At 28.6% G+C, this 14,818-nt stretch overlaps 1 protein-coding gene across 1 annotated transcript; it reads right to left on the bottom strand.

The window, feature by feature from the left end:
* Positions 1-13,143: 13,143 nt before the first annotated feature.
* On the bottom strand, positions 13,144-13,909 carry LOC125204049 (gibberellin-regulated protein 1-like). Its single transcript, XM_048102590.1, has 4 exons — positions 13,768-13,909; positions 13,647-13,685; positions 13,527-13,566; positions 13,144-13,456 (listed from the first exon to the last, which is right to left on the bottom strand). Exons 1-4 carry the CDS (start codon positions 13,819-13,821, stop codon positions 13,272-13,274), a joined length of 318 nt encoding a protein of 105 aa, XP_047958547.1. The 5' UTR covers positions 13,822-13,909; the 3' UTR covers positions 13,144-13,271.
* Positions 13,910-14,818: the final 909 nt, after the last annotated feature.

The following is a 14,818-nucleotide window of genomic DNA, read 5'->3' on the forward strand; positions in this document are numbered from 1 at the left end:
CAGCAGGCGATACCTCGCCCTCCACGGGTTATCCACCGCCGAGCAGTGATTGATCGGGATCACGCCGCTGCACATCAGCGGCTATACGACGACTACTTTTCAGAGAACCCGCGGTTTCCCGCCAACATGTTCCGGCGGCGTTTTAGAATGCGCACGGAGTTGTTTATGCGCATCGTTGGCGCATTAGAGCGTCGATATCTGTGTTTCCGCTTTAGGCACGATGCGGCTGGCAGACTCGGCCACACCCCTATTCAAAAGTGCACGGCGGCAATCAGGCAGTTGGCCTACGGAGGCGCGACAGACATGTAGGATGAGTACCTCTACATCGGTGAGTCGACGGCCCTGGAATGTCTGAAGGATTTCTGTGGGGGCGTGATAAACGTTTTCGGTGAGCAGTACCTTCGAAGCCCTACTCCCGAAGATTGTCAGAATTTGATGCAGATGCACGGGGAGAAGCATGGGTTCCCCGGGATGTTAGGCAGCATAGATTGTATGCATTGGGAGTGGAAGAACTGTCCGACTGGCTGGAAGGGTACACGACCGGCTACAAGTCAAAGAATCCCACGATAATCCTCGAGGCCGTAGCTGATTACCGGCTGTGGATCTGGCATGCGTATTTTAGGGTAGCCGGGTCGAACAACGACCTCAACGTCCTGAACTCGTCTCCCCTCCTCAACGAGAAGTGCCAGGGCGTCGGTCCAGCCGTCTCATTTGTGGCCAACGGCAACCGGCATGATATGGGCTACTACTTGGCGGATGGGATATACCCTCGATGGCCGGTCTTTGTGAAGACGATCAGGCAAACAAGTGATGAAAGGAAGGCCTACTTTGCGGAACGACGGGAGTTGGCGCGCAAGGACGTGGAGCGCGCATTTGGTGTGCTCCAGTCTCGATGGGCGGCAATTAAGGGTCCAACGCGTTTGTGGGATGTCGGATGCGTTTCCCAGGTAATGTACGCTTGCATTATCCTGCACAACATGATCGTCGAAGACGAAGGCATACAACTGACTAGTTGGGCCAATGACGATGAAGCCGGTCCAAGCCACGGAACGGCCACCCCTAGTATACGACGTGGGGTACCTCTCGATGAAGCCGGCCGCCTCAAGGAATTTGCCAACATGCGCCAAGTGGATGCTCATATTCAACTCCAAAAGGATATAATTGAAGAGTTGTGGGCACGGAGGATTGCACGGCGATAGTTTTTTTTCTTTATTATGTACCTTTTTAAATGTAATTTTTTTAATCTATGTACCTTTTTTAAATGCAATTAATGAATTTTCCCGTATATGTCTCGTAAATTTAATTCCGTAAATGTAGTATTTTTTGAATTATTTTTATTGCGGCTGGCCTATGGCTGGCCTAAATCTGATGTGGCAGGTGGATTTTTAGTGCTGCTGACGTGGCAGGGGGAGAAACTGCTGGCCGATTTCTGGCCGAAGTACCATTGGAGATGCTCTTAGGAGTCACTTTGACTTTCCTGCATCCGTTTTATAAAAATTATGAAGTACTATTAAATAGTTAAAGTGGAGAAATAGTAAAATAAGAGGTAATAATATTAAAAGGATATTGCAGAAAAATTAAAGTGAGTTCTAATGTGAGGCGGAGGGAGTAATAGTTTTAATTTAATTAATATTAAGTTTCGACTGCAAAAAGTTGGTGAGTTCAGGTTTTATATAAAAACTTTTTATTTTTTAAAAACTATGTATGATATGTGGTTATAAAATACCATGACATATGCTTAGTTCAATATATTCAATATATATGAGATGACCAGTGATAAAATGCAAACTTATATATTGTACAAACTCAAACTCTCCAACACAATTTCAATACAATATAATATATTCTAGTCAAAAGTTGTTTTATGGTTTATCAAAAGTTGTTTTATGGTTTATGGCATCAGAGGAGAAAACTTTTACTACTAGACACTAGTATTGAATCTGGTGATCATTTTATCCTCTCCATTTTTCGATGCTAAACTTATGCTATTACCTAAAAACCACACAAAGCATTTTGCTTTAGAAAAAAATCTTGGAAAGTGATAAAGAAGGGAATAATTAAGTACAACACACAAAGCTCATGCTGTTTTTGGACCCATGACCAAATAGACACGCCACGAGTTTAGGTCGGAATATCCGCTAATAGCATAGTGACGTCATTCCTCAACGTCAGCGCGGTTACGTCAGCAATGACGCACATGAAATTGTCTTAACATAGTAGTAGTAGTAGTAGTTATTTGTAATCCAACCGCTGGCAAATGGAAAGTGTGACAAATAATTATTTGAACTCCTAAACGAAACTACTACTTACTAGTATATTATATTTGAACTCCTAAACGAAACTACTACTACTAAGATAATGACCGACTGATAGTAGTTAGGATGTCCAAGTGCAATTAATCTTAAGTTCAAGTAGTATTTTTTGTTATTAAAGAGAAAAGACTCGAACCGCTCTATAATCGGTGAACAAAGGAACACAGTTAAGAACAAAAATTAGTCCGACAAGGACAGGAAAACATAATACCTTAAACTAAAACAAACAAGCTAAAACAAGAGGCAACCGAGAGAAGACTAAGAAGTGCACCCTCGAAACAAAAATTTAAACATGATTGCCTAATAACTTATGAGAATACAATATTTTTTTATATAAGAGAAACAATGAAACAAAATTAAACATTAGGATGTGTATAAAAAAATAGCAATAAACAATAAGGTAGAGTTGATACGATTCATCCAATTTTTACTTGCACTACAAATAAGGGTGTGCATGAATTGGTCTATTAAGTCCAGAACCGTGCCAAAATTACATTTGAAAAATGTGAATTGTTTATCAACCAGTAAATCTATTTCTATTTTTAAAATCCAAAATCAAACTGAATGTTAAAACTATAAGTCCATTTTTTAAAAAGTAGACGTTCAGCTTTTCAATACCGTGTTCATAGTCATAGGTGTAACTTCAGTTCAGTTTCAATTTGATTTTTGACACGCATCTTGAAGCTACATAAATCAACATGAGATACGAATGTGTTACTGTTTTAAATAAATTAGTCTGCATCTCTAGTATAAAGAAAGTGTATTTTTAGAAAAGTAGAATGAAAATATATGAAAATGGATTTATTCAGTACATACAAGAGAAAAATAATGTAGGAGTACAAGAATACGAATAATGAGCTGAAAGCAGAGATGTAATCTCGAGGGCTTTATCAACTAGAGCAAAAATCAACAGCTAACAGCTAGCATCCTTTAATTTCATATACGTATATAAAAAAGGGAAATGATTTCCGTAGAGAATTTCTACGTACGTAATGCCCTTAACTTTTTAATCAGACCGAACCGATTTTATATTAACCGGTTTTACTATTATTCATATTGTTTACTTACTATATTACCCTTATTATATTTTACATTCTAATAAAACATTAATCTTAACATTTAAGTATCTCATCAAATTAATTCACCATATCTAATCCTCATACTCCATCGATTAACTCTAGCTCATCAAGTTAAATCTCCATATCTAATACTTACTCCTATTCCATCAATTAAATCTATCTCATCGAATTATATCTCCATATCAAATACTCCAATTCTTACTCCTCTATCGATTAAAATAATCAATGTGTTTTCAATTAAAACTCATTATTTCTTTCAAAATAATGTTTCTATTGTTCTTTAATATTCGAACTCTCTTAATGTTTATCATAATTGATAACTTCCAATTTACTAATAGTTCTTTTTTTATTCTTATATAATTTAGTCAGGCAAATTTTTTTTTTTTTTTATTGAATTACAAAAAAAAATTGTTTGGTACAATTCTAGTGTGTGACAAGAAATATGCTTCCGCTTCTGCAGTCTTACTCCGTCATATACATTAAACATATATACCTAGCTATTTGCTATTTTATCAATATCTACATAACAAATTCTATAATCAATGAAAAGTACATATTAAGATATAAATTGTGCATTAAAATAAAAAAAAAACTGAATCAAACTATCCTTGTGGTTCAGTTATTCATCGTACATGAGTATAGCATATATAAATAGAGTTTTGATATAAGCGACTTCAGAAATATCGTCCATGTTACCTTTTTTCATATTGCATACAATTTTTTAAAATATGATTGAATAATATATTTTTTATTGCATTTATTTTAAAAAAAATATATCTTCAAAATTTTAAAATATTAAATAAAGATCTATTTGGTAGCAAATGAACAATATCAGGTCTCTCATCAAATTATTCTTTTTAAATCTAAATTTAAATAATTTAATAGTAACAAATAATTAGCGTTACGAAGTACTAAAAAATTGTTATCCAATACTATTGAAGTGTCAATAATCAGATTTATATGATAAAAAAAATATTACTACCGTATAAATTTTGATTTAAATAATTTAATAGTAACAAATAATTAGCGTTATGATGTAATATTAAAAATTTGCTATACAATACTATTGAAGTGCCAATAATCAGATTTATACTAATATATGATTTAAAAAAATAATTACTACTATAATTAAATTGTAATTTTCAATATCAATAAACTTATTAATTTCGTCATTTTTTATTCACAAGAATGTTTATAAAATAGTAGAGTTTTTAGCTCAATTCACCATAACATCCAACAAATTAAAAGTTGATACTACTAATATAGTAACTAAATAAGTGTATTGTTTTGATTTTAAGAATGTTATAATTTTAATTTCTTATTTTCTAAAATTTGATTTCTTTAAATTCTAATATCTTGGGACGTTACAGTCGAACAGATAAAACTTTACATGTTCTTATCTTATCTATTTCATATTTTTAATATATCCAAAAATATTCTCTTTTTCTTTATACAATACTCCCTATGTCCCATAGAAATAAGCCGAATTTCCTTTTTCGTTCGTCCCACTAAAACATGCAATAAATTAAATGTGATATATGGTGTAATATTACTAATTGAGTTTAGTGTTTATGGTTTTGAAAGATTATGTTGAACCCTGATGAATAAATAATCGCATGTTCATAACTTATTTATTTAATCTTTTAAAGATCAATAAATATTTTCTATTTATCTTTATAGAATATTAGAGTTCTTAGCTCTTTTAATTGTAACATGCAACAATTTACAAGATATATGAAATACTCATTAAGTTTACAATTTTGATTTTAAGAATTTCATAATTTCAATACTATTCTTTACTTTCCAAAATTTTGTAGTTTCTTTTAATTCTTATTTTTGGATGTTAATTTTTGGAGTATGTTCTTAACTCATCTATTTATACGTATTTTATAGATATATAATTAATATTTTTTAGAAAATATTATGCTCCTTGTTAGCTTAATTCTTTACTTTATTAAATTTTAATTTCTATAAATTCATAATTTCAGGAACGTTACAATTGAACATCGATAAAAAAAAGAAAAAACATATTCTTACTGATCTGTTTAATATTTTATAGCTATATGGCTAATGTTTTTTTGCTTTATAAAATATTAGTGTTTTTGGCTCAATTCACTGTATCATGCAACAAATTAAAATCTTATACTTATACTCATACTTCGTATGATACTATATTAATACAGATTGAGTTTGCGGTTTTCATTTTAATTATTTAGATTCCAAAATTATAATTTATTTAATTTCTTAAATTTTAGAATGTTAGAATCAAGCTCGATGAATAATAATCACATATTTTTAACTCATTTATATTTTAAAGATATATAGTTAATACTTTTTCTTTTTATAAAATATTAAAGTTTATTGCTCAATTCACTGTATAATACATAATATGATCTACAATGCATTAATACTAATTAAGTATGTGGTTTTTATTTAAGATTTTTCTTATGGAGTATTTTTTATATTAATATTTACGTTCCAAAATTTGAATTATTTTTAGAACATTACAACCTGATCAAAAATAATCACATGTTCTTAACTCATTTATTTAACATTATAAATTATATAATTAATATTTTCTCAATTTTTGCAAATACTATAATTGCTAATTCTAAAAAATGTCTGATATAGAAATAGTACAGTTTATAATTCTTTATATTCTTATTCAATTCGTAGATATACGATGTATTAAAATGATCTAAAATGATAAAAGTGAATTCATCCAATTATTTTTCTATTAACAATAAATTTTTTTTTAATTTTTGTAAATTTATACTTGATTCTCAATCAAAAAAATAATTGTATGTTCCAAATTTATTTATTTAATATTTTAAATCTATATAGTTATCTTTTATTTTAAAAAAATAGAGTTCCTAAATAAAAAAATATTGCATGTAATAAAAGCGAAGAAAAAAAACACAAAAATAATGAGTATAATTTTAAAATTTAATTTACTTATATATTATGACTTTTTAGCACAATTAACTTTATTAATACCCACAAATATTTATTTGATTCATATATTCCTTATCGGGATGATAAAAAGTTTGAAAGTTAGCTATAATATTAAAATTAAAATTAAATTAATCAGTAGTGTATGAGTAAAAAAATCAATTTATATAACTATAATAGTAATCATTAATGTATGTATACAAAACATTAATTTATTAATAAAGAATTATGAACAATAATTTGTACCACACCAAAAAGTTTTTATACGTCCAACTCAAAAATATATTTGCATATTTTAAGATATGATTCGAAACTATACTTATGAGTTGCTAATCATATTATATTGTTGAATGACAAAACTTCAAAATTTCAATAAAAAAAAGTGATCCACAATAAAACTTAAAGAGTATAAAAAAAAACTCAAATAAGTAGCATTCAGTTACAACAAAATGCATAAAATAAGGAATCACCAAATATGGAATAATATATTTAGTAAAGATAATAAAATATCACGTAAAAAAGAAAAGTAAAGAATTACATTTCTCATCTCTTTCTTCTGCTTCTACATTTCTATCTTCTTTTTTTCCATAATTAAATCGTTTCTCATGTAGTCTTTCCGTTGAACAGTTAGCAGGTTCTCTTTAGTTAAAAATTTTGGCATCTAGTTTGATTGCCCGACATGGTTAATTTGACGAAGATCACTTGATTGTGTTGACATAGAGGGAAACAAAATGTGGAAATAATGAATACAAAAGAACTAGGGACGAAAATTTACGAGATAAAGAAAAATCCCATTGTCGAAAACTTGAGAAAAATAGTCCTCCATCATCTCTTGCAATATTATTTGCATTACAGCTGAGGGATGAAAGTATTCATTCATATGCAAAGTAATAAAAGATAAAAGAAAATGAATTTATGATGACAGAGATGAGAGAAAGGAGGGATTGAAATAACCACACGTTTATATATATATTTGGAAGATAGAGACGGAAGAAAGGAGAGTAGAAAATCATTTGTAATATATTTTTTCTTAAAGGGTAAATATGTATTATGTTAATTGATATAAAAGTAATTAAAAATCATGACCCGATTTTAAATGTGAATTGCCTAAAATATCCAATTATGTATGTAGAAATTATTGACGTTTATCACTTAAAAAATACTCCATTAAATAAATCAAAAAAATCTTCAACGGTTAGTCCGTCGTAAATAAAGTACTCCATATAATCTCGTGGGCTGTAACAACTCACAACTAAAAAATCTTGTTATTTAGATTTAGTGTGTGTGCGCGTGTAGTGTTCGGAAAAAAAATATCAATGTATTCAAAATTTTAGTTTTATAGTAGTATAAAATTAAAAAAGTGGAGTGTAAAATTGAGATGATATTGAATTGAAATATACTAGTATTCTAAGTATGTTGATATCTAAAATAAGAAGGAAAAAAAAGTGAATAGATTGATCATTCTTGGCTAAATGGAATAGAATGGTGATCTAAAAGGAATTATATTATGATTCCTAAAAAATAATTTACGTACTATCAAACCAAAAAAATAAATGAAAATAAGAATGTCCTTCTATTTCAACATAATTGGGAGTATTTGAGTTGGATTAAGTTGCATAAATTTTGGTTTATGAGTCTAATATGTGTAAGAATTTTAGGTGGGTTACTTTTTTGTTGTTGCTTTATTATAGCCATTGTCACTGTCTATGAGTACTACTTTTTCGCTTTTTAATATGGTCCATATATTTCTTTTTATTTATTTCTCTTCGTGTAGCTCCCTTGTAATTACTCCATGTCATAGTTGAATATGTAAAACAAATAAGAATTGCATGCACGTAAATGTATTCAAAAGATAATTATAGAACCTTGAATCAAAATATAAAATTTTGGACATTAATTCATCTATACCTCTATATATTATAGATTGGACACTAATCAATTTCTATATTGTTATAGATTGGACACTAATCTATTCCTATATACTATTATGATATTAACTTATTTATAATCTATTTCTATATTGTTATAGATTGGACACTAATCTATTCCTACATATTATGATATTAACTTATTTATGATTTTTAAAACAATGATATGAACATATTAATTTATCAATTCATAATCTCAGTTTTATAGTTGAAAATTCTAAAATTTTAGCTAAACATTAATGTATTATTTGATGGAATTGATTAATATATTTTTTTTGTATATGTACTACTGTAAGAAAATTAAATCGTTTTAAGAAATTTCCTTGTCGTATAGTATCTTTTAAATCGTTTCATTTTCATCAGTCAATATTGGAGTAGTATACAAATAAATTGATGAGGGAACATCTTTTTTTGGTCCACGAATTTTGTTAAAGTATCATTTTATGTCCGTGAAGTTTGATAATATCATTTGAGATCCGTCAACTATGAGTTAATATCATTTGAAGTACGTTTTATTATTTCTAAAATTTTATGGACGAAAATACCCTCAATATTTTGAAGGGTGCCCTCTATAAATACTGGCTCACTGTCCAGTGCTAACATGCTCTTTTCCTTGTTGATTTCAATAGACGTATTTATAGAAAGTGCTACTTTTATTAACAAGTTACTCCTCTCCGTCTCAGAAAGATTGTCTCATTTCCTTTTTCACACTCGTTTTGCAAAAATAATAGTAATAAATAATTAAAGTAAAAGAGAGAATAATGTAGATAATAATCTTACCTACATTATTCTTTCTCTTATTTTACTCTCTTTTAACTTTACCTATTTATTACTCCATCCGTCCGGGTTTAAGAGTCACATTAAGATAAACAAAAACAAAAACAAAAATCCAAAAAGTCAAAAGGGTCTCACCTTCAACCAACTCACTTCATTTATTACACACTCTATCATCTCACCTCATTTATTACACACTTCAACTATTTTTTAAAACTCAAGTCATAACAATAAGTGACTCCTAATCCGGGACGGAGGGAGTATTATTTTTGCAAAACGAATGCAAAAAATGAACTGGAACAATCTTTCTAGGACTCCTGGGACGGAAGGATAATTTTAGTTAGAACAAATAACAAATCTTGGATTTATTGAACAACTATGTCAGTGTAACTATAAAAGTTGACCGTTTCGAAAATGGTGGTTATTGAATCTTTGGTTGCATCATTGCATATTTGCATATTTGACTATCGGAATTATCAATCGATCGATCAATATAACAACCAAGAAAAAGTCTTTAAATTTCAGCAACTACTTTTAGTTATAACATACAGTAAGTGATTTTGTATAAGCGCATACAAACAGTTTTGTCTTTAATGACAGCATTATGCACATTTTTACATTGCCTGCAAATTTCATTAATAATTAAATGAATAATTATTTTAATTAATAATCAAATATCGTCATACGCAATTGCGTACAAGACAAGTATACAGCCATAACATTTGAGGGGAACAATTTATTCGAGAATGACATTAGTATTTTTTTAGATAAAATAATGACATATTACACTCTTTATAAAAAGGGATTTCCATTCATAGATAAAATTTTAATTAAATATGCAAACAATTTTTTGACGGGATTTCCATTAATAGATAAAGTTTAAAATAAATATGCCAATAATTTTTTGAGGATTCTAGCAAAATCCTAATTGCATATATTCACATATATAAAATTCAATATGATCCAAAATAGAGCCTAAATTTTAAGGTGATTTACGTGCTCCAAATACAAATTGTCGTATTCAGAATACCTATACAATTTAAGTCGATTTATTCTTTCACGTGGTTCAAAACTTCAAATGCAAATAAGTCAATTTCGTGACTGCATGGCACTAATGAATGTAATTGTCGGCAAATATTATACATAGACTAAATTGAATGTAACCCATATTTTATAGGCATCCAAACATGAAAATAGGTGCAAAAAAATTAAAATATATATATATATATATATATATATATATATATAGGGGAGCACTAGGGTGCCCCCTTATTTAGAGTTACAACGTACATCCAATCTGGTACTGCCATGTGGCACAAAACATGCAATATTTTAAATACAAAAATGCAATCTAGTTGTATATTCATTTTCGCAGATTGCATTTTTGTTGTATGTAAATTGCATTTTATAGTGTTGAGTTTGCATTTTCACGTAAATTGCATTTTTTATTGTTAAGTTTTACATTTCACATATAAAAATGCAATCCGTCTATATATAAAATGCAATTTAAACAGTCAATATCTAAAATGCAAAACTTAACAATGAAAAATGCAATCTGCATATAACAAAAATGCAATCCGCCAAAATTCATTTATAGCTTCTACAAATGCGTATTGCATTTTTCTGTATACAATATTGCATTTTTCGTGCCACATAGCAGCACGTGGTTGGATGTACGTTGTAACTTTAAAATTAGTTGTTATACTAGTACACCCCTATATATATATATATATATATATATATATATATATATATATATATATATATATATATATATATATATATATATATATATATATATATATAAAAGCCAAAAGTTAGTCAAACTTTCCCACCATATTTGAACATTGAAATTTCTGAGGAGGCCATCATGATAAGTCATAAAATGCTAGTACACGAGTTTGATAATGCAACATTGATTTTTTATAAATTGAGATTTTATAGTACTATGAGTTTTAAATGAAGTATTTGAGTGATTGTGATTGAAACTGGTCGTATCTTTAAAATAGTGTTATATTGAGAGCGATAAATTATGAGATAATGTCTATCAATAATAGTAATGAGTCTGGTGATTTTTTTCTTTTCTTCTTTTAATCTAAAAAAATAATAAAATGGAATTATTGTTTATATATGACCAAGTATTTCATACAAATAATAGCGCCAATAAAATATAAAAATATACAACGGTTTCTATTTAGGACGTAACATTTCAAAGTTAGAGCTTTTGATATCAAATTGAAAGGATTTTTCTCTTTGACATTTATTATTATCATTATTATGTTGTTGTTATTATTATAATTTTTATCGTGGAGTTATCATTTCTCTTGTAATCGTATGTGAATTTTATCACAATCACATCACCGCTTTGGGAATTTTGATTTTAGTTTTAATGCACCTATTTCAATTTGGGCCACAAAATTGCTACAGAAAGCCCAGATCAAACTAGTGCCTTAACTTCAAGTACGACAGCTACCTCAAACAACATTTTTATTATATTTTATTTTTTGTAATTGCTGTGTGTTCGCAAATTAAAAATAACTTCAATAACACAACCAAGGTAGAAAAATACATTTGTATAGCATCTAAATGTAACTCGTATCATTTTATTCTAATTGAAATTTTCATGTTTAAATTGGTTAAAGTTTGACTTTTATTAAAATATTATATGGTACATTTATTTTAATCACTGAGTGTGCACAACTTCAACATGATCATAATCACTCCTATCTCTAAACCATATCATAAAAATTATAGGAGTATAAATTATAAGAAATTAGCTTAAATCAATCTATCGAAATAACATTTTTTAATGTATGTTCTTAACTGTTTCTGAATCAATTTAAACTCATTGAAATCGAGATTTGCATGTTGTGTCTGACCTAAATAGGCTGACCCATTAAACCTTGGCCCAATCTTAGAGGTACAGCCTTTTATACATTGTATACTTATATTGGGAGGAATCGATTGCTAATTATTTTTTAATTATTAACTACAACTAACTTAAGACTATAGGATTTTAGAAATTTTGTGATATATAATTTGTCTATGTGTATTTTTTTTTTTTTTGCATTTTTTAATATTTAAAAGATAATAGCAATTAACTTTTAAATTTGGAGTTTAAAAACACAACATCAATACACTATATGAAATACATCAACATAAAGACATGACAATGTCAATACAATTTCATATTAACATTGTACAAGCGTATTGACATATTATCTGTCGTGTAGTGATATATAAAGCTGTTAATGAAATTTGTGAAAATTTTCAAAAAAAATTTCAAATTTTGACATCAGAACATATGCAAGTGAAATCTCTTTAGAATTCCTATGAAATTATCTTTAATTTGATGTATATTGTGAAAATATAATTTAAATCGAGAAAGTTATAAACGTTTTAAAGTTATTTTGATATTTTTAAAAAGTTAAGTACAACTGATTTATTATAAATTTACTTTAATTCCCTTATTGACATTTTTAAATTTATTGTAAATTGATTTTAATACTTTTTTCTAACCTTTTTTTTATTAACATTCTAGAGTAATTCTAGAATAATGATCTAGATCTTTGATTTGATTATTTAATAAATATTATTTATTTATAATTAATCATTAAATATTAAGTTAGTAAAATATAACGCTCTCCTAGCAGGTATGTATAAAAAATAAATAACGTTTTAACAGTCTCATCCACAAATAAATAACTTCATTTACGTCCATAATTAAAAGAATTATTTACTTATTATACTAACCCACCTACACTTGCACTAACACAATTAAAAACTAATGTATTTACTAACTTTTTATAGTACTCCTTTCTTCATAAACTTAAATAATTTCTTAAAATCTATATTAAGTAAAACTAAGATTATTATACTAGTTTATGACTGAGTATTTGCACGTTATTATACTAGTTCGACAGTAGTATTATTGTAAGTCTGTTTTTGAGTTTTTAAAAATACAATAAATCAATTCTACAGTTAAGAGGAAAATCCAAATATTTTGATTAAAATAGGTAAAACAAAATAGAATCTGCTGTATTTACCTACTCAACTCTATGTATGTATTGAAAAGGTGAAAATAAAAATTAGAAAATGTAACGAAAACAACAAGGCCTCAGCTTTCGAATTTCCACAGATAATAGTAGGAGTAGTATTAACAAAGAAACAAAACATGTCCAAATAAAAAAACAGAAACTCAGAAAATAAAGGATGGTAGTGGGAAATTAAGGACACTTAGTCCGGTTGCCATGGGTGGTCATATCGGTGTAGCAAGATCCACAAACCTCCCTGTTTCCATGGGTGCCAGGTGGCACACACTTGCACCTTTGGCAGCACGTGCCACACGCTCTATTGCACACGTTCGGCCGAGAGTGCAAGCTGCACCTCCTCTTGCACTCCTGCCCACAATCTGCCATACAATAGGATTAATATAAGTAACAACCTTCCATTAATTAATTACTACTATCACATACACATACCAACAAAGCCTAACAGCCTTCTGTTATTGCCTTTCGCCACCTGCAAAATTCGATTAATTATTAGTGAATAACGTTATGCACTAGAGAAGAATATCTGAATATGTGAGAAATGGTTTGAACCAGTGTGGTTTCTTCTCCACTTTCGATATCCGAAGATACCTGCAAATCAATTCATCAAAATTATTACTACTATGAATGAAATAAGAAGAAATCGGTAAGTTTTTGTGTAAGTATTACTTACCAGGGCGAGAGAGATGAGTACAAGTGCGGAGAGAAGAAGCAGGCGATGACCCATCTTTACAAGAGAAGAGACTTGATTTGGTGCAGTTCCTTTCTATGCAATGCTTCTAATTTATAAAGGCGCGGCCCCCCGTTTATGTGTCCAGCTGCACGCATAAAATTGGGATTTTGAGTCATCATTTTTTATCCAACATAAATAATTTAAATAGTATATTTTCCGGTCTCATAATAAATATTATACTTTTTTTTTTTAATTTATCCCATAATAAATATTATATATATTTTTTAATTTATCCCATAAAAGAATGACAATTTTTTTTTTTTTTAAATTTTCTCTTATATTAATATAAATACTCCACTTAACATATAAAACAATTTTTCTTAAAATCCCATATCAATCCTAATTGTATCATCTATTATGAGATGGATAGAATACTAAGATTACTTGTTTTCTTCGTACTCTAAAAATAGAAATTTTTAAAATAAAAAATATGTTATTAAAAAATAGGAGTAATATATTATTAGAAGAGATATAAAAAGAAAAATGTGTTATGAAAAATATATCTCACTTCATTAAGAAAGAAATAAATTTGAAAGAAATTTCTTAAAGGGAAAAGTTCGTGTTTATATGAAACAACCCAAAATAAAAAGAATTTTTATCTTTAGAGGATTGAGAAAGTGGAGTACTATAATTTTTAAATATAACACCTTGAGCATAAAAGACAAACAAAGCTCAAGTAAATCCTCCTTTTAACATTTATTGCAACCAGGAATAATAAAAATTAATCTGCAAGTTGTTTTTGTTTTCTTCTGCTTGTATAACAAAAATTGAACACGCAAAATTCTGCATCAGATAACGATGGAATTTCCATATATTGGAATTTGGATTGATTATCAGCGGCAACCGACACTGGGTAAAATAAATAAAAACTTTATACTACTATATTTATTAGGATAATCGTTTATCTGTACATTAATATATATTTTCATAATTTAGTAGGAATGTGGATTTGGAGCACGACGTACGAGGTACTACACTGCATGGTGCGTCT

Source organism: Salvia hispanica, chromosome 6, assembly GCF_029641045.1.
Source record: "Salvia hispanica isolate PSC_SH4W2 chromosome 6, Shi_PSC_v1, whole genome shotgun sequence".
Lineage (NCBI taxonomy): Eukaryota > Viridiplantae > Streptophyta > Magnoliopsida > Lamiales > Lamiaceae > Salvia > Salvia hispanica.